This window comes from Triticum urartu, chromosome 3, assembly GCF_003073215.2.
Source record: "Triticum urartu cultivar G1812 chromosome 3, Tu2.1, whole genome shotgun sequence".
Classification (NCBI taxonomy): domain Eukaryota; kingdom Viridiplantae; phylum Streptophyta; class Magnoliopsida; order Poales; family Poaceae; genus Triticum; species Triticum urartu.
This window is the reverse complement of record NC_053024.1, coordinates 185,909,313-185,931,327: the sequence shown is the minus strand read 5'-3', so window position 1 is coordinate 185,931,327 and position 22,015 is coordinate 185,909,313. Positions and strand designations below refer to the sequence as shown.

Sequence of the window (22,015 nt, the reverse complement as noted above, 5' to 3'; positions counted from 1 at the left end):
GGTCTTCGTGCTTTGGGCACTGCAGTAGCTTTACAAACTGCTCGTGTGGGGGTACTCTGTGGTGGACATGGTGCTTTTCAACTATAAGTGGGTTACTATCCGCTGGGGTTGCGGTTAGATGGGTTGTAGTTGGTTCTCTGCCCAACGGCGTAAGCGTGCAATCTGGAAGAGTCTCGATTATGTGTGGTGGGGCTAGTTTGTGGGCCAGTACAACCATGGTTCTATCCGCATCGATGGGTAGCACTGTCTTTTGTGAAGAATGGGTTTTTGCGCCCTTAGATACTGCCATCACCCCCTCCAATTCAAATGGCTGATAAACAAGAAAATAAATTGAACGTACAGACATTGTATGATAGACAGATGTGGTAATTCACATATATGTTGTCTAACCAAACAGGACAGCATGACACAATTTCACATATATGATGCCTAACTAAACAGGATAGCATGACATACTTTCAGATATATGATGGATAACTTAACAGGATATAATGGCATAATTCAACATATGATGAGTACCTAAACAGGATGACATGACAAAACTATATGATGTCTTTATAAAATAGGTTGGGATGAAATAATTCACATACATGTTGTCTAAGTATACATGATGGCATGATATAATTGACATAATTGATTCATATACTAAGCAGCTGGCACTCTCATGTATGACCTCTAAACTAAGCAGATAGAATTCAATATTGTGCATATGATGTCTAAACTAAGCAATGCAAGACACCATATGCATCATATGAGAAATATAAACATTGCAACTTAGAGCATACACCTCAGGTGGGATATAGGACTGGTCATCTGTCTCTGAATCCTCCTTTGAGGAGCTCCCTGTAACCATCGAGATATATGCTTCAACAGGTACCATTGCCTACTCTGAAGACCCTGTTTTCACTCCAGATTTTTCCATAAACGGCTCAAATGGCTGATACACATGAAGAGTAGTTCAATATACACGGATTGTCGACAAATGGAATACGTAATGAAAAAAAAAGATGGCATGAGATAATTCACATATATGATGCCTGGCTCCATGGCGGTGCATAATTCACATATATGATAACTGGCTGAAAAACATGGCATTGCATAATTCACATATCTGATATAGAAAGCAAACATGAGGCATTCACACAAAGCATGTCTAATCTAAGCAGATGGCATGGCAATGCAAGACACCATATGCATGATATGAGCAATATAACCCAGCCAAGTTAGAGCATGCACCTCGGGGGGGGAATACAACTGGTCATCTCTCTCTGAATCCTCCTTTGAGGAGCTATCTGCAACCAGCAAGAAATCTGCATCGACAGGTAGCACTGACTGCTCAGAAGACCTTGTTTTCACTCCAGATTTTCCCATGACCGACTCAAATGGCTGATGCACAGGAAAAGTAGATGAATGTATAAACATCGTTGACAAATGGAATACATTATGGAAAAAATATGGCACGATACAATTCACATATACGATGACTGGCTAAACAAGATGGCATTGCATGATTCACATATATGATGTCTGGCTAAAGAAGATGGCATTGCATAATTCCCATATACTCCCTCCATTCCTAAATATTTGTCTTTTTAGAGATTTCAAATGGACTACCACATACAGATGTATATAGACATATTTTAGAGTGTAGATTCACTCATTTTGTTCCGTATGTAGTCACTTGTTGAAATCTCTAAAAAGACAAATATTTAGGAATGGTGTGAGTATGATATAGAAACCAAACAGGTGGCATTCACACAAAGCAAATCTAAACTAAGCTGATGACATATAAGATGTATAATGTAAGCAATGCAAGGCACCATATGCATGATATGACCAACATCAGCATGCCAGGTTAGAGCAAACACCTCCGATGGTAAACAGGCGTGGTCGGCTCCTTCTGAATCTCCATCTGAACAGATATCTTCCTCTGGAATACAATTTGGAAATGCAGGAGGGGGGCACTTCGCCCACCATGGAGCGGCGTCTGCATGACATTATATTCGCACGCAACTGTCTTCTCTTTTTCTCTACATGTTCAGTACGATTGTGTACAATATCTGACATGCATAATAAAAAAGTTAGATTTTGTAAGTCCTAAGGGGTGCATGCAAAATTCAAGACTGATGGTAGCAAACGAGTGGATGGATCCAAAACTAATGATAGCAGGTAGATTATAGCTTCAGTTTAAAAAGATAGACAATGGATCATCTATTGTTTGTTGCCCACCCAACATGAACAACATAGAAGACCCCAGATGAACCAGATAGTAGACAGATACTATTCGTTGCTGGCTCAATATGAGACCCATGGGCAATTCAAAACTCAAGATTGAACGATAAAGTAGCAGGTAATAATAACCGTTGTATAACATAAGCAAATACGAAAGACTGCGACCTCTCTTCCGGAACTGTGTAGTCCTCAGGTTCATCTGCTCAGTCGATGATGGTAATGCAGTTGGCGTGGCTGCTGGTAACGGGGAAGATGATCTGAGGTGGCGAAAAGAAGTCTGCAGGGGGGATCTCTGCTGCAGTGAACGCTTCTGTCGATGCTGCACCTCAGTTGGGGTGGATGACGGCATGGCAGGAGTAGGACATAACACACAGAGTTTTCTTTGACGCCTATCTGAAAATGAAGTAAATCTGTAAGGGATCCTTAGAATTGGAGGATTCTATAAACGCAGGGACAGGAAAAACACGGGAATAGGATAGGAATGCACGTGCAAAACAGAGCATTTGGAAACATAGGATTTCATTCAACCTGGGTGTTTGGCTCACATGAATTGGAAGAACAGAGGAATGGAGAAACAAAGTGATGCGATGAGTGTACAACCTCTTTGGCATAGCCTTGTGGACCTCAGCATCATTGGGTTGGACGTGAAGGATGGTGATGATGCTGGTGTGACTGTCGGAGGCGGGGAAGAAGATCCGAGGCCTCTGGAAACGGCGCCGAGGGTACTGCTCCGCTATGATGGACGGTTCCGTCGTTGGAGCAGCTCCGCTAAGGTGTACGGCAACGATGCTGAAGCATGACAAGACAGACAACGTTAATCTGAAGTGGGACCCTAATATCATCTGCAATAGATGATGTAAAATACATCACCAAAAAGTGCTAGATGTAAAACACATCAGCCGCGCCACGGCCGCTCCGACAGATGCTGTAAGTACTGTTCACTCTGAACTTAACTGAAGAAAATGAACTTCATAGTCGAAACTGAATTTTATTGTCGAAACTGATTGAACTAGTAAAAGAGCATTGCAATAGATGTTTAGGGCGTTCGAGCACTAGTAGCAGAGAAGCAGTGATCTAAATCAGCAGACGCTCGATTAGGGAACGCACTAGCAGAGAGCAAGTTGTGCAGTAGCACCGCGAGCGAGTGCTAAAGCAGCAACTCCTGTAGCTGCCGGAGGTCGTGCAGCAGCAGCGCAAGCGAGAGCAAGAGCAGAACAGCAGCACGAACGAAAGCAGGAGCAGTGCAGCAGTGCGACCGACAGCAAGAACAGAGCCGGAGCAGCTGCAGCTAGTGCCGTTGTGGAAGTCGCCGCCGAGGAAAGCAATGACATGGGGGAGAGACACCGTGGATGATGTGGCTGGCGACGGCGCCGTCGATGGAGACACGCCATGTCTGCTCGATATAGAGCACCGGCAGCCCCGTGAGATCGAATAAAAGATAAAATGCAGCGGTGAGTGCAGAACCTCCTTGGTGGCGCCGAGTTGGCCTCGGCTTCATCGAAGGAATTGGTGAGGGTGCTGCGGTTCCGGTGGGGCAGGTCAAGACGGCGCTGTGGGGATTGAGGTGGCGCGATAGACGAGGCGAACGTCGGGGCAGCTCCTTGGAGGTGGAGGACGGGGCGGCTGATCCGGCGGGACGACGAGATCGACAACGGATCCTCATCCGGTGCGGTGGACGACGTAGTCGGGGAAGAGTCTCTGGCTGGGCGGCGGTCGGGAGGCCGACGGAGGAGCGTGGGGTTTCGCGGGTTTTGGTGGCCTCGGTGTACGAATGGGGAGGAGAAGGGGGAGGGGGAGCCAAGCTTAGGGACGCGCTTGTCCAAAATGTAGGGTAAGTTACCAGCGTACCCCCACCGGTTTTGACACCGCGATGTGGAGCTTCATTTCCGGCTGAGGGGTAGAAGGGGGATTTCGCGTGTCTGGGCTGCGGGAGCGATTTCGGATGAGGAGGGAGTTCTCGCGCGCGTCCAAATTTCGGGATAACAAGGCGCGGCGTAGGTTGAAGAAGCGGGAGTTTCAAAGCAGGTGAGACAAAAGATACTCGAGCTTGAAAATTTTGGGATAACAAGGTGCGGATTCCTTGTTCGGCAGAACAAACTGAACGTTTAAAAAAACAATTCATACAAGACACAAGAGAGTCATGTCCCCTTTTACTATATTGCTATAGATGCTATTGAAAAAACTACAAGAAAAATGTAAAAAAAAATCGGGAGAACAAGATTACCCTGCACAGTACCAAATCGATTACCTTGGTTTTAAAATTCTTGTAAATCCAAAACACGTCTGAAAATCATGAAACTTGTCATGGATGTCATGTCATGGTACTACCATGTTGTGGTAAAAAAATTGGCCGAATAGGAACAGATTTTGGTATAAGCTTCTTGCAAACCGAAGCTTCTCTCAAGAAGGCTCGTGGTTTTGAGAGGGAACGTGCCACCTTTGAGTGCGAAACGATATACGTTGTCCCCCTTGAGTTTATTTACAACGGCAACATAGAACTACATGAGTGCCCTGTTAAATTTTGGAATTATTTCGACTTCGTTTGGCCTTATTTACACATTAATTGAGTTTTTGGTCATTTAATGTGCATAATTCAAATTTGAACTACAAGCACATGCTCCCGTGCACCAAAGTTGGTTGAAAAATCACATTTGTGTCCTCGGGTGAATTTCTACTCCCTCCTTCCATCCATATAGGTCCTAATGCGTTTTTCGAGGCTAACTTTGACCAAACGTTAGAGCAATAATATATGACATGCAACTTACACAAAGCATACCTTCAAATTTGTATGTCAAAGGAGCTTCCAATAATATAATTTTCATAGTATACATCTCATGTGCTATTAATCTTGTCAATAGTCAAAGGATGTCTTGAAAAGCACATTAGGCCCTATATAGATGGAAGGAGGGAGTAGGTCCCATGCAAAAAATGAGAATAAAATTCAAACATCTGGGCATCGTGGCTCGGTCGAGAACATTGAGAAACTTGGTTTTAAAATCATGAAACTTGGCATGATGTCATGTCATGGTAGTACCATGCCGTGGTAAAAAAAATTGGCCGAATAGGAACAAATTTTGGTATAAGCTTCCTGCAAATCGGAGCTTCTCTCAAGAAGGCTCGTGGTTTTGGGAGGGAACGTGTCACCTTTGTGTGCATAATTCAAATTTGAAATACAAGCACATGTTCCAGTGCACCAAAGTTGGTTGAAAAATCGCATGTGTGTCCTTGGGTAAATTTCTAGGTTCCATGCAAGAAATGGGAATGAAATTCAAAATTTTTGGCGTCGTGGATGGGTTGGAAACATTGAGAAACTTAGTTTTTTAATTCCTGTAAATCCAAAACACGCATGAAAATAATGAAACTTGGCTTGGTGCCATGACATGGCACCAACATGCTGTGGTAAATTTGCAGTCCGATTTGCGAAGGCGCACACATTAACAATCAACAAAGTCATTTTGGAACAAGTGATGTCACGTTGCAATTGGAAACACAAGTATTATTGAAACCGTGGGCGTTCTACTTACTAGTACCATTTATGTGCCGCCACGCGTCCCCATTTTTTATTAGCTAGGAGGCGCCGTGCAAGGTAGCTATTTGAGTACGAGAGGCGTGCGATCAGACCCCTGCGCGTGCTTATCGGGAGGAGAGCCCTTTGACCTCCATCTGCCATCCACCTCTCTCCCAAGGTCTCCATTAATGGCGCCCGAGCCTCTGTTTAATGGTGTGGCTATGTCTCACTCGACTGAGATTTAAGAGAGAGAAAAGAAAATCTGAAAGCACGGATCTTGATGTAAGATCCGAAGGACCTATATAGCATCTACTGCGACTTATAGCAAGACTGATGAATATATAAGGACGATTAATTTTTTTATCAAAGAAGGGCTTGCCCCTTCCGATTTTCATTACTGAAAACCACCACAATTCACAAGAAGTTCAGCACAACTCCAGCCTAACACGAAGGACTAAAAGCTACCAGATTGAAATCGCAACATCCCAAGAGGCCAACAAAGGCCAAACATTCGCGCTAGAACCCAACATTTCACAACCGACGACACAATCCACATCCTAAACTGATTATTACATCAAAATAAACCAGGAAACTGAAGGAAGCCCAGCAGCAACTAGAAGAACAGCAATGCCAGGGTCGCCACAGCAAGAGTTTTCTTCATTCCAGCCTCGCAACATTGATCTTCCGCAGAAAGATAAGGACGATTAATTGTCTTACATAATTAGAAAGATAATTAAAAAAGCCACATGCGGCTACGCCCGAAATACACAAGGGCAAAAGAAGAAGGAAGACAAGGATCTGGCTCGCTGATCTCTACTTTCTTGATGCGTTGCTGCAGGCCGCGGGAACTAGTCTCCGCGGCGAGCGGCAATGAGCTCCTTCGTGTCCTCAAGACCCTGCTTGAGAACATCCACAGGTTCCTCCACCAGCCTTTGGCGCTCGTTGCGGAGCATGTCATTCTCGTCCATAAGTTTCTTGATGATGACGCCGGTCCTCTTCAACAAGGCACTGGTCTCCTCCTGCTGGTCTGCACTTCGGACGATCTTCTCCCTCAGTAGGTCATGCTCGGCCCGGAGCCTCTCATTACCCTCCCTTAGTTGCCGGATGACGCCGGTAGCCTATTCAAACGATGCTTTCATGTCTTCCTGCAACCTCACCCAGCCGGTGATCTGATCCATCTGGCTATGGACGATCGCATGCATGCGCCTGTAACAGTCGTCGCCTGCCCGCGAGAAATTTTCCCAGGCCGCCGCGGCGTGGCGGGACATCTCTGCTGCATTCGTGGCACGGCGGGACATCTCTGCTGCTTCTGCGGCGCGGCCGGACCAGTCTGCTGCATTGACGGCGCGGCGGGACCTCCGTGCTGCTTCAGCGGCGCGGCGGGACCTCTGTGCTGCTACTTCCGCGCGGCGGGACATGTCGGTTGCTCTCGCAGCGAGGCGGGACATCTCGCGTGCTTCCGCTTTCATGCTCACCTCTCCCTGGTAGCAATCTCTCGACCCAGAACTCACGCTGGCCATGGCAGACACAAGGGAAGGATGCTGAATGACTTGTTTGTTTTTGTGGATGAGGAGTTGAGGAGGAATATGCAGTCATCTTGGCATACTAGTATTTATAACCGAGTAATAATACGCTCCTAAGTGGGAAACTGTTTAGGTTGTGATCGGTGTGAACAGGTTTGCAATTCAATATACTCCCTCCGTCCGGGTTTATGAGGCCTCTCAGCATCACAAGCATGTCCCCTTTTGTAAGGCCCCGCTTTGGAAAGGTGCATGCATGCAACCATTTCATTGGTTGCATTGAAAGCCATTATTGTTGGTGCCATGGCTGAAAAATTAATATACTTCATGCGTGCTTTTTCATTGGCTACATGCATGTGAGAGAGTGCATTGAGAGTGAAATGAAAGAATTAATGTGAGCAAATTACTATGTGTCTTGGTCTAAGATAAATTGTCTTTAGGCCTAATAAACCCGGACGGAGGGAGTAGCGTGGTACTAATACGCTCCTAAGTGGGAAACCGGTTAGGTTGTGATCGGTGTGAACAGGTTTGCAATTCAATATAGCGTGGAGTAATTTGGAATGTGACGAGACGAAGCTCAAAATTTATTGACGGTTCTAGTTTCGAAGTGCGGCACTATTCCCGGATGGAGTACTTCTTTTTCTACTCCCTCCTTTCCGGTTTTATAGGGCTTATCTCAAAATTTTAGTTTTTCCATTTTATAAGGCTCAATTTGGTTGTTCCCCAACACATGTTCAGATTCCAAGGTGCATTAAATCATTGCATGCAAGTATTAAGAGAAAATTGACCAATGCATGTACTTTATGCATGCATGCATTGCAATTAATGCATTGATAAACATAATTTTTTGAGAAAAACAAGAGCATTAATTAGGTGCTTTTGCAAACTATAAAAAATATTCCACCACTCGCCATCTTGGTTGGTGAGATTTTTGAATTAAGCCCTATAAACTGGACAGGAGGGAGTACTGCTGTGTACGTGCAATAACTGGCACCATCGTATACATATCTTACGGTTAATGGGGCGTTCGACAAGAATAGCCGCGTGGCGAGCTCTAGGCTAGTATTTTTTTTCAGACGCATTAAACCTATCTCTCGGGACTTCTCGCACGCACCATCGTGCTACCCACAAAAACTTGTACTCTGAGTCTAGTAGTACGTTATACAGGAAGAGAAGAGGTGCACGCACGCACTCGTCCTCTCACACACGCGTCTATTTTTTCTCGAAAAGGAGGATGATGACCCCTGGCCTCTGCATCTGGGAGTCACACACGCATCTGTAGCTACGAATTGTAGTGTTCTCAACCATCCAATTGGCTCTATCATGGATGTACCTATATACTAAAACATGTCTAGATACATCTATATTTTGACAAATGGAAGGCATGTATTGTGGAACGGAGGGAGTGCTTGTCATCAAAATGGATAAAAAGGGACGTATCTAGAACTAAAATACGTCTACATACATCTCCTTTTATCCATTTTGATGACAAGTAGTACTTCTTACCCAAAGGAACTTTATATCCAACAGACACAAAATATCCGTTCGACTGTTGGAAATTACTGATCTGATGTCGAAGTAATTGCTGCATCGCCACCAAAACCCACCATTTCTTAAGCTAAAGTAGACCAAGGTAATCCCTATATTAGCATATTAATAAGATAAATAGAAGGCACTGTAGAAACATTTAGGACGTGAGCTTGTCAATCTGAATGTGGAGGGACAAAAGCTTAGCCCCGGCCAGCAGCTTGGGCGGAACTGTCAAGAAGGTCAGCTCCTGCACGTCGACGTCACCGGGATCCTTGTTGCTTGTCACCTCCATTTCCACCTTGACGGCATCGGTCGGGCCTTTGGGCTCCCCCGGCGGGCCGTTCGCCCACAGCTTGGCCACGTAGTGCGGCAGTGGGGACGCCCCCGCTCTGATGCAGACGACCGACACGGCGATAGGCGCGCCAATGTCGAGCACGCCACCGACCAAGAAAAACGCGCGGCGGTCCTCCTCCGCGAACAGCAAGAGCCGTGGCTCCGACAGTGGCACTTGCAGCCAGAGCACCTTGCCGTACTGGATCCTATGCACGGGCATGGGATGTGCGGTGCTGATGTGGTGGTAGAGCACCGGCGGCGGGCCTTCGTAGCCGCAGACAGGCACGGGGCATTTGTAGGGCGCGAGCGGACACACGCTCTAGTGATCGGCAAGCTTGTGGTAAGTGATGTAGAGCCCACAGCCTTCATGCGGGCACTCCACCCTCACTGACGAAAGGACGGAGTCCACCGCCGTGTTCCGCACATCGAAGCCACCGCCGCGCTCGCACTTCTGGCACTGTCGCTGGTTCCCGGGGCGCTCGACGCGGCAGTCCGCGCAGGTCAGGTGCCCTCCCTTGCACTGCAGAAATCAATCGAACAGCACATCAATCAAGAAACCTGCACCTTGCTCAATCAGCCGAACGGACGAGGTGTATTCGAACCTCATACACTAGAGGCGTCAAGGGGTGGAGGCACAAGGGGCAGTGGAGCACGGTGAGGTCCATCGAGACCTTAGAGAGCTCCATCGTCGGGTCCTGTTCGGTCTGCATGATCTCGCCCTCCTCGTGCACAACCATCTCTCGACTTGGGCCGGGGTATTACAAAGCTTTACCGTCACATATTTTATACTACTTCAAGGTGCATTAAATCAACACATGCAAGTATCAAAAGGAGAGTCACGGCATGCATGTATGCGTTGTAATTAATGCATCGGTAAACGTAAATTATTGAAATATATCGAGTGCAGTGCTTTGATGTGTCGCCCCAACTCGTACATCAACGAGAAGTTTGATTATCCTCTCCCTCGCAGACTTAACTGCACCTGCCTTTGGCTGTATGACAGGTTGGCCACACACCTGTCGGGCCCAACTATCATACACGCAAAGGCAGGAGCGTCCCTCCCTCGCCCATGAGTATGGTGGCTGGCAAGACTAGGAGAAGCTTTCACTACATGCTCTCCCTCCCGCACGCGGTGGACATGCAGCAGTTCAATCGGTGTCAGATGGCCAGAAGCGTACTGTAGTACTCCTCCAGTGCCGTAGTACTCCATCATTATTCGACTTCCCGAAGAGACGAAGAGCCAAGCGCAGCCCGGACGCTCGTGTGGCAGTTTCATGTGTAGAGTAGTCTAGGATAGCATGTACCATGCCTGTAAGCTTAAAATCGTTGGGGTCGGCTCCATGCTATGTGGCTGTCTCGAAGTTTTTTTTTAAGAAAATAGTCTTCCGGCCCTACCTGACACCCTGGTGATTGTAGTTTGCACGCTCATCTGGTCAAGACAGGAATATATATTTTAATTTGTTTTTTTTCGAAAAGGGGGGACTCCCCGGCCTCTGCATCAGAACGATGCATACGACTACATATATTTTAATTTGTGGTGGGTAAATTTTAGAGGTTGTAGCAAATATATTGTACACTGCGGGTCTTTCAGCCAACTTTAGAGGCAAGCATGTGGGGCCAGTGCTATGATGTGTCACGCCAACTCGTACAATGAGGAGAAGCTTGATTTTACTACACGCCTTCTCCCTCACCCATGCGCGCGGTTGCTCGGAAACGAGGACAGGCTTTTGCTTAGTAGTACTTCTACAACAAGCTATCCGTCCCGCTCGCGGTGGACGGACATGCAGCAGTGGATTCGACAATGTAGAAGCAGCAGTAGTAACATCATTGTTCGTCTTCTCGAAGAGGCGAAGAGCCAAGCGCAAACCGAACGTTGCGGTTGCGAACATTGGAGCACGCATATAGCCAGGCTCTTGCATGAGACAAAATTGCTATGTGAGCCCACTATTGTGCTAGTACGTACAACTACTTGCTAGTATAGCACTGTAAACCAGAAAGGAGTATTTGCCCTTCTAGAGATTTCAACAAGTGACTAGACTACACCGAGACGGAGTACATATGGAGCAAAATGAGTGAATCTGCACCGTAAATAAATACATACTAGTTCTACCATTTTCCTCTCCGAGGTGCACAATATTGAGTATACTGACTAGTCTCGTTTTGACACGCATTTACGTTTTTTTACACAGTACAGACGCAAGCGCTCATATACACGCGCATACACTCACCCCTATGAACGCACACACGCACGGCACTATCATCTTGAAATTTACGAAGTCACCATAGGCACCTCGTCGTCGACGGGTCCATAGGTGCTTGAATGCCAAGGAGGGAGAGGGTAGCGGTTCCCGAGACTTTGAACGGTCAATGATGCATCCTGAATTACATGCAGAGGGAATTAATTGGAGAAGAGGAATAGAGCCAGCACGATGTGAATGCAACAGAGTTTGGGCTCTCATATAATACAGGCGCCCCACCACTCCAATCCATCTACTCCCAAGTCTCTGTGCAACACTGCTCACTCCAATCCAAGACCAAGTGACCAGAAGCCACAAGCACCTATGGAGGCGATGGGCGCGAGCGGCAGTCGGCTGTGCCAAATCATCCAAGGCGCCAGCCTGCGGCCCCGCACCACACAGAGTTTCTAGACGGTGCTGGCGACCGCAGGCATCGTTCACGCGGTCATCGCCGCTAAGGGAGAAAACCCACAGCTGTCGGAGGGGCCCGATCCTCTGCCCGTGCCGTTCTCTCCGACACAGCGCCGGCTTGGGAGGTCCTCCAACCCTTCTTCCTCCCTGTCGTATTGTCCGCAAATCCGACCTGCCGCCGCCGACATCCCGGCGACCCTCAGGTATAAGTTCTTCGAAAGCGGCCTTGCTCTACTGGCCCAGCTCCCCACGTGTCCGCATGTGCATCTTTTTCTACTCCCATCAGCTCTTCCAAAGCCACCTAAATTTTTAGTATTATTAGAGGTAAAGCTACTTCATGCATTCGAATCTAGGGCTTTGTTCAAACAATGAAGAAAGGGGGGAAAGTTGTAGCATGAATCTAGGACTTGATTCAAAGATGAAATAATATGGTGAAAGTAGTAGAGACCAGATACCCAACCGGTCTCTTGGTTGAAAAGGGAAATAATGGGAAAACGCAGTACAAACTGGATAAGGAACAGATCTATTATTGGTTGAAAAAAGGATAGGAAGTGGCGGCTGGTGGACAAGTCAACAGAGTATGTCCAGGATTAGATTTGTTGCCATCACATAGTAAAAGGTCTCCAGGATTAGATTTGCTGCCCTCACATAGTAAAAGGTCTCAGGATTAGATTTGCTGCCCTCACATAGTAAAAGGTCTCAGGATTAGATTTGCTGCCCTCACATAGTAAAAGGTCTCCAGGATTAGATTTGCTTCCCTCACATAGTAAAAGGTCTCCAGGATTAGATTTGGTGCCCTCACATAGTACAAGGTCTCCAGGATTAGGTTTGCTGCCCTCACATAGCATGAACAAACTCGGCATCACCACTTTATGCCTCCTTGTAGGTACATTGTGCCGATGCGTCCACTGTCGCATGTCCTTATACCAACCTTTTGCTGTTGTTAATGTAAGGGCGCATGTAAAATGAAGCGATCACACTGTTACCTTAGGGACATGTCTAACCAGTGTTATTGTTAATCTAATGCCTCCAGTGATAAGATGCAATTAAACTGTGTTACAAATGGCACTCCTGTTGTTTTCCCCAGTATGATAAGTAAGTTGCTCCTTTACGCTGCTGAGTGTCCTGGTGTCCCCACGGTCCCATGCCCTTAAACCAACTCTTTAGCTGCTGTTGATTTACTGTGTATGGTAAACAAGCAATGCCACCATTAAAGTAATCCCATATTTGAGGAATCTCATTGTTGATCATAATGCTTCTGGTAACATGAAGCATTGCTGATGTTTTAAAATTTCTACTGTCCTTGCGTGATTGCCATGAACATAATTAAGATGCTTCTTTTCATTTTCTATATGTTCCGTATATTCTTATTGACCAGCAACTGTTTACTTTATATCTTTTTGTGCAGATAGGGATATCCATTTCACCTTGTTGCTACTGTGACCTTTTGGTGAACTGCACAAAACACTTTTTTTGGAATGAGTGTCTTGTACAGTTCAACTAAAATGTCACGTGGGCAACATCTCTCAATTTTTGTGGAACTGCACAAAATGGTGATTGGAGTTTCCAAAATCTCCGTCAAGTTCTACTGGTAATCTTGTGCAACATTTTATTAGCCTTTGCAAGATGGAGCCGTCACTGTCACCACAATGGCACTTTATTTTAGTGGAACTGCACAAAAGGATAAGAAAATTATAGTTGCACCTTACATGAGCCGGACAGCCAACCTTAATGTTCTTCAATTTTAGTGCAACTACTAAAGAAGAACCTGCCAGCTCACAAGAGCAAGTACTTCTTGCTAGTTGAATGATGCAATCTTTGCTTCATTTTAGGTGAACTGCAGAAAAAGGCGCATGAATTGAATCATGGAACTCCAGGCAGACCTCATCCAAGTAGAGCTGGAGGTTGAGTTCAAGGAGGCCACTATTAAAGCGAAATCATGCTCTCCTGTCTCCTTGTTTGTGCTGTGCAAACATGCTGTGCAAACAGGAATACTCAACTATAGATGTTGTGACGGTCAAGAGCATTCACCAAGTTCTTCGATTGTATGACATGGGTAGCCGAGATGGATTTAATCCCAATATTCACTTTATCAAAAGGCTCTAATGGGTTGGTTCTGAATCTTGCAAGCTGGGAATCAGTGAGATGTGTAGGAATCTTTGTTGTACTTATTATTTGAATCTTATTTGTTGGTTCTGAATCTTGCAAGCTGGGAATCAATGAGATGTGTAGGCATCTTTGTTGTACTTATTATTTAGATCTTATTTGTTGGTTCTGAATCTTGCAAGCTGGGAATCAATGAGATGTGTAGGCATCTGTGTTGTACTTATTATTTGGATCTTATTTGTAGGTTCTGAATCTTGCAAGCTGGGAAACACGGCATGATGATGCAGAGGACAACAACCATAACAAACAGTTCAAACTTGGTAGGATTATCTTTGTGAAAGTGCGACAAATGTGTTGATCGTGTGCGTCCTGAGAATAATAATTCTAATTGTTGTGCATGTTGATCATGTGGCACTGATAGAACGAGCGAATGCATTGCTTGTTTTAAGTACAAATTTCTATTAAAGCTAATTAAATTTAAGTAAAGTGACCACTAACTCCTGTTATTATAGTACTAATACAGACCCGCTCGTGAACCGATGTGTGGCCGAGGGTGCATCTTCTGCCGGGCATGCAGCGGACAAGGGAGGGGTAGTAACTGTTGTCGCCTATACACACTCAGCTTACTGTTGAATCCAGTTCCCCAAGAGCTGAAAAACGAACTGCTGCTGCCGCCTACACACTCGTTCACTCGAAGAGACTCCAATGGCAATCCGAGGGGTGAGCCTGCTGGATATGGACTTCAGCAAGGAGTTCCCTTTTGATTTCGCCGTTCAGTCCTATGGCTGCACCAAGTTGAATGTGATGTACACCAACGATACGGACTCGGTGAAGCTCTGCCTCGCCTCAGTCCTATGACTGCACCAGGTTCTGGAGCATTCGCCCGTTTCATCGGTAGCGTCGACTGCATCTTCGCTACGGTGGAGAGAAGGAAGAACGTGATGATTCGGCCATCTGGTGTAACAAGCTTGTCAACATCCAGAAGCAATACAAGATCATCAGCAACGGGCAGGAGAAGGACTCTGTGGTTGACCTCGCTGAGACCATCATCGACCCCTAGTACGCCAACATGAAAGAAGACGACCTGAACATGTGGGAGGTACCTCTGAATCTAGCCTACATAACCTACGCGGCCAAGGACGCATACGCATGCTACGACATGTACAGGTAGATCTTGGACACGAGGGCGTGTCTGCTTCCTGTAACCGACGAGTACACGGACAGCCGCAGCGTCATGATCAAGCGTGCCAGGAAGGTCTAGATGTTGTACTTTATCTGTTTATAAGCACCTTTATCATCTGAGTGTTTCATGCATTAGCCTATGTGTCGTAATTATCTGTTTTGTCCGAAATATTTCTTGTAAGAACCCATTAACCGGATTGCTTTTTTTAGTGGCTATTTGCTTGTGTATGTAAACTAGTTCACTTGTCCGTAAAAAAACTAGTTCACTTGGCTGCCGTGCTTTGAATCTCCTTCCTCCCAACATATTCCCCTCTTCAGGTGGACCCAGCAGGTCTCTGAATTTTCTCCCACATTCTTTTTCGATGTAAACTGAGTTTTCTCCCAGTACTTTCCCCTAGAACCAACTCAATTGTCCCACGTCTAGCCTAAAAAATAATAATACCCCACATACTATTAACTCATCAAATTAAAATGATGTTTTATTTCGGAAGTTGAAAGTTCTTACAAAATAATAATAATAATAATTGTTTATATATAACTTGGCAAGTTAACTCCTAGTGATTGTGTACATAAGCTTGCAAAGATTTTACTGACGTGCAATCATGTGTTTATGTTTTTATAACATTTCTCCATCTAGCCCAACATGATATTTTCACCCAGCCCTGCAAGTCCGTGGATTTCGAGAAAAATGCAAATGGGATTTAAACGGGCTGCATAGATGCTACATCATTGTTTCACCCAGCCCACCAAATGGACTAAAAAACAAGTGGACTGACAGACATGTGGGCCAGTAGGTCGAAGCCTAAGAAGGCGTTGGATTTACATCCAATGGCCGACATTCTTCTTCAATCTCTTGTCTTCTTCCCCCAGCGCTGCCGGAACCGCCTACTCCAGCCTTCGGCGTCCAGCGGCGATGTTTTGCGCTCCTCAGCGAAACGCTACCCCGCCGACGGCCAGGCCATCCCTCCACTCCACACCTCCTGTTATTCTCTGCGGAGTGTAGGCCCACCCCGCACCCGAACCAGTCAAGTTTTCCACTCAGCTCCGTCTGCGACTCCATTGCCGCGTCTTCCCCATCTCCGGGTCGTTCCAGTCTGGGGCCTCGCCGTCGTCCACCGCCTTGGTGCGCTCGGCACGGCGTGGTCAACATACGAGAGTCATCGGAAGAGGACTGTACGTGGAGAGCCTGACGGCTGGGACCCATGAGGTCCATGGTCACACACAAAGAAAGTTCCTCCTTATTACGCACTGTACGTGCACTGTACGTGGGAAGGGCTTCTGTATTTCACGAAAAAAACGTTCCCCCCGCTGATAGGTCGGACCCACCAGCTATATCTTCGCACGCAAGGAAGTGCCTCCTTATTATGCACCAAAAAATGAATACCCCTTGCTAGCTGGGACCCACCATAGTGGGTGGCTGACTTGTGGGCCTACTAAGTTGACGACGACGGAGGGCTTTGTCAACTTAGTCAATATGAACGATTCTATCTCTAATGACCGTACGATGTCCATCCAACGGCCATAGTGCTTCTTCAACATCTGGTCTTCTTGCTCCAACCGCCCAAAGCAACGGTGGTCGTGCCGCGTGCTCCTGCCTCTCGTGGTCGGCTGTGATGCCGCAGAGGCCTCACCGCCCCCTACTACTCCCACCGCTGGCCCAGGGTATCCCTCTACTCACCCACACCCCCTGTTATTCTGCGGCGACGGCAGCCTCACGCCGCAGCCGAACCAGTGAACCCTCGTACTCCTCTCCGTGTGGGCATCCACTGCCGCGTCTTCCCCGGCTCCGCGTCGTCCCATTCCTAGGCCTCATCGTCGTCCACCGCCTTGGTGCTCTCGGCGCGGCGTAGTCAATGTGGTCAACGACCGACTTCCATCGGAAGAGTACTGTACGTGGAGAGGCTGACAGCTGGGTCCATGGCCACAGCCCAGTTTTTTTGTGATTTGCCAAGTAAGTCGCTTTGTCAGGCCTGTTGGGCTGCAAATCATTCAAGACGATGAGAGCTTCATTCGGCTGGCCGAGAAAATGGCCTATCAGTAATGAGAAATGGGTTGTACATTTTTAAAACACATCAAACCGGCAATTAGTTTCAAATATCTTTTTTTATTTCGAGATTTTAAATTACATTAATTTTTATGCGTGGAGAATTTATTGGATTTTATATTGATATACATTTATTTTTAAAATCAGTTTGAATGTGAGTCGAAATTTCAGGATTAAAAACAGTTCGGACCGCACCGAAATGTGCAAAATTTCGTATAATTTTTTAACCGTGGCCACAATATGGGCTGTAATGCTAACAAAAAGAATATGGGCTCCAAAAAAACCTTAAGAATTAGCAAATGGGCTGTAAATTATTAGAAATAATGGCAGATGGGCTGTATGCTGTTTTCCACAGATTTGAGGCTTTCCTAAAAAAGGTTGACGCACAAGCAGTGACTGTTGGATGTCCATCGAGCGGCCGTCGTGCTTCTTCAATCTCTGCTCTTCCTGGTCCAGCCGCTCAAACAAGCGCCGGCGGGACTGCCTGCTCCCTCCTCCCCGCGGCCGGCTGTGCTGCCGCGCAGGCCTCACCGCCCCACCGTACTCCCATCGCTGGCCTAGCCATCCCTCTACTCACCCACACCTGCTATTATTCTCCGGCGACGACAGAAGAACTAGTAAACCCTCGTACAGTCATACTCCCCTCCACGTGGGAAAAAACTGTTGAGTCTTCCCTGCCTCCATGTCGTTCCCTTCCTAGGCCTCGCCATCGTCCACCGCCCTGGTGCTCTTGGCGCGGCCTGGTCAACGTGGTCAATGACCGACATGCATCTGAAGTGGACTGTACGTGGAGAGGCCGACAGCTGGGTCCACGGCCGCATGCAAGGAAGTGCCTCCTTATTACGCGCAAAATAATGATTCCTCCACCTGACATCAGGGACCCACTGAAAGGGCCTCTGTATTTCACGAAAAAAATGTTACCGCCGCTGACAGCTCGGACCCACCAGCTATATCTTCGCACGCAAGGAAGTGCCTCCTTATTACGCACAAAAAAATGAATACTCCCCCTGTTAGCTGGGACCCAGTATAGTAGTAGGCTGACTTCTGGGCCTACTAAGTTGACGGGGACGGAGGGCTTTGTCAACTTAGTCAATATGCACAATTCTAGCTCTAGTGACCGTACGATGTCCATCCAACGGCCGTAGTGCTTCTTCAACCTCTGTTCTTCTTGCTCCATCCGCCCAAACCAGCGCCAGTCGTGCCTCGTGCTCCTGCCTCCCGTGGCCGGCTGTGATGCGGCGGAGGCCTCACTGCCCCCTACTACTCCCACCGGGGCCAGGCCATCCCTCTACTCACCCACACCTCCTGTTATTCTGCGGTGACGGCAGCCTCACACCGCAGCGAACCAGTGAACCCTCGTACTCCTCTACGTGTGGGCATCCACTGCCGCGTCTTCCCCGGCTCCGCATCGTCCCCTTCCTAGGCCTCGCCGTCATCCATCACCCTGGTGCTCTCGGCGCGGCGTGGTCAAGTGGTCAAGGAACGGCTTCCATCAGACGTGGACTGTACGTGGAGAGGCTGACAGCTCGGTCCACGACTGCAGCAAGGAAGTGCCTCCTTATTACGTGCAAAATAATTATTCCTCCACCTGACAGCGGGGACCCATCAGACGGGCCACCGTATTTCGCGAAAAAAAACGTTTGCCCCTGACTGTTGGGACCCACCAGCTACATCTTCGCATGCAAGGAAGTGCGTTCGGGCAAAAAAACGATTCGCCCCCTGACTGCTGGGACCCACCAGCTACATCTTCACAGGCAAGGAAGTGCCTAACAGTCGGGACCCACCTGGTCGAAGCGTACGTAGCGTTGTCATTCTGGTCGCGAACGTGTACGTACATATATACTAGTGGATGTAGAGGCACGCACGCGTCGTAGTAGAGGCGCGTACGTGTCGTAGTAGAGGCACGCACGTAGCATGTACACGTACGTACAGCGGCCAGGGTGCAAGAAAGAAAATACGGCCACGTATGTGTACATACGGGCGGGGTCTCGAACGCCTACTCGCGCATATGTATGGCCAGGGCTCGTGTACATGGCAGGGTCGGAACGGAGAAACAGCATAGTCGCCGTGCTCATGGGGAGGCAACGGAATGCATCGTGTTCATCGGGAGGCAACGGAATGCATCGTGTTCATTGGGAGGCAACGGAATGTGTGGGAGCCAACCGGGTGGGTCGGAATGGAATGCGTGGTCGTGTTCATCAGGAGGGCTTGGACGGAACAGGCGATGGAAACGAGGCCTGGCGTACCGCACAACGGAGGAAACGGACCTCCTATGTTCGGAACGGGGTCCTGTTGATCGGGAGGGGTCTGGCATACCGCAAAATGGAGGAAACGGACCTCCTATGGTCGAAACGGGGGTCCTGTTGATCGGGAGGGGTGTGGCGTACCGCAAAACGGACGAAACGGACCTCCTACGGTTGAAACGAGGGTCCTGTTGATCGGGAGGGGTGTGGCGTATCGCAAAACGGACGAAACGGACTTGTGTTGGAGCGCTACGGTCAAAATGGGGGTCCTGTTCATCGGGAGGGGTGTGGCGTACCGCAAAACGGGACTCCACGGGATACTGTTCATCTCCACCGTCGACCTCCTCCAACCTCCATGGGCTACCGTCGACCTCCTCCAGCCTCCACGGGCTCCTGTTCATCCAGCCTCCACCGCGCGCTACTCCACCGGCTATTGTTCAACCACCCCTCCACAGGCACCCCTCCACCGTCTACTGTTCATCCAGCCCTCCACACCACGGGGTCCTGTTCAACCACCCCTCCACGGGCACCCCCTCCACCGTCTACTGTTCATCCAGCCCTCCACCACACCACGGGGTCCTATTCATCCAGAGGCAACACCACCGCTCACTGTTCATCCAACCCTGCCCCCCACAATGCTCACTTTTCATCCCAGAGGCAGCATCGATCGGCTTCAGTTAGCAGCAGTTGCGAAGGAATCGCTCGATCGGGTTCAGTTAACAGCCATCGATCGGTCGCTCGGGTTCAGTAACGCGTAGCCTGCAGTGCAATCGCTCGGGTTCAGTTAGAGCCCAACGCCTCGCTCGGGTTCAGTTAGAGCCAACGCCTCGCACACACGCGCGTACGTGTATGAGAGAAACGTGCATCGCTCAGCCCCCGACCTCCCACCGTAACCGGGAATTCGCCAAAATTTTCCTCACCCTCGCTTCTACCATGGTTTTTTCCATCATGGACGGCCCAAAGAATGTCATGCAGCTGCGTCTCCGGCCCGCCCAGGACGAAAAGGCCATTTTTTTGTCATGATTTTTTGTCATAGAAGTAGGAGCCCACCACATCTATGATGATACCGGGTTTTGTCACAATTATCATCATAGAAGTGTCATATGTATGACAGAATTTTTTTTCGTTCGGCCCAAAATGTCATGGATGTGTCTTTTTTTGTAGTGCAATAGATTTTTTAGGCAGGCTGTTCAGCCAGTGCTGGGCTAGTCCCTTGAGTTTTAGGGGGAGGTATTTGATGGCATGAAGATCATCGCCGCGGGCCATGTGAATATGGAGAATAAAGTCTTTGATCCATACCGCGGGATCTGTGGTTCCATCATATGATTCGATATTCACGGGTTTGAACCCTTCTGGGAATTCATGTTCCATTACTTCGTCAGTGAAGCAGAGGGGGTGTGCGGCACCTCTATATCGGGCTAGATCGTGTCGTAGTTCAGATGGAGTCCGTCTATGATTTTCGGCCCGGACATGATTGTGCTTGTCATGCTTGGCTTGATAGCCATCGTCGTGCGTCGGGGCACGCCCCCGCGATTCGTAGATCGATCTGGCCGGACCTACTTTATTCTTCAGGTCCGGCCGCAGGTCGTATGTATATTCCTGAGCTATTTTATCTCTGCCTTTACGGCGAGGTAGTACGGGCTGGTGTCCGGCTTGAGTTGCCTTTTTGTCCCGGCCACGTGGTGGTCGATCAGCCGCATTACGCGCTGATGGTACGGGCTCAAGTGCCTCATCATTGAATTGAGGTAGCAGTTTATGCTTCGGGTAACTTTTGGTTGGGCGCTCAAGTCCATATTCTTCTGCTGCCAGGACATCAGTCCATCTATCATTGAGTAGATCTTGATCAGCTTGAAGCTGTTGCTGCTTCTTTTTTAGGCTCCTTGCAGTGGCTATTAGCCATTGCTTAAAGCGCTCCTGCTCGAGAGGTTCCTCGGGCACGATAAAGTCTTCCTCACCGAGGCTCACCTCATCCTCGGAGGCTGGAAGGTAATAACTGTCCTCCGAGTCTTCGTTTGCAGCCTGTTCATCAAGGCTAACTTGCCCATCCTCCCGATCGTCTTGTTCGGAGTTTTGCTCGACGGGGTTTTCTTGGTCTTCAGCATCATCCGGAGTGTTGTTGTCTCTCATGTCGGTATTGCTGTCTTTGTTGCGGCGTGATTTAGAGCGGCGTCGTCAGCGCTTTTGTTGTATCTCGGGAGGTTTATCCTCTGCTGGATTTTTCTCACTATCGTTGTCACCCTCCTTGGGTGTATCCACCATGTACACGTCATACGAAGAGGTGGCCATCCAGCGTCCGGTAAACGGCGGGTTTTCGGCTTGCTCCTCTCTAGCATCATCGTCCATACCGTCGATGTCTTTAGAGCTGTAATCAAGCATGTCAGTTAAGTCCTCTACTGTGGCGATGAAGTGGGTGGTGGGTGGGACATAAAATTCCCCGCTCTCAGCCCCTAGTCCAGGCTGGGCATAGTTCGGACATTGCTCCTACGTAATCACAAGGGATCGCATCAAGTCCAGAGCCTCGCTTAAAGGCGAGGTTTGTTGAGGGAGAAAAGAATTCATGGAGTATGGCGGGAAGGGAATTCCTTGGCCAAGCTCACACGATGCTGACTCCGAGAGTTCGGAGTCGGCGTCCGGGGAAGAGTCCGGCTTGGTGATGGATGCCGGTGATG

General features: G+C 48.2%; 1 protein-coding gene across 1 annotated transcript; it reads right to left on the bottom strand.

Moving 5' to 3' along the window:
- Positions 1-8,947: 8,947 nt before the first annotated feature.
- LOC125546768 lies at positions 8,948-21,473 on the bottom strand. Its single transcript, XM_048710906.1, has 3 exons — positions 21,312-21,473; positions 9,512-9,643; positions 8,948-9,442 (listed from the first exon to the last, which is right to left on the bottom strand). The coding sequence occupies exons 1-3, from the start codon at positions 21,471-21,473 to the stop codon at positions 8,948-8,950; spliced, it is 789 nt and encodes a 262-aa protein (XP_048566863.1).
- Between the last annotated feature and the right edge of the window lie 542 nt (positions 21,474-22,015).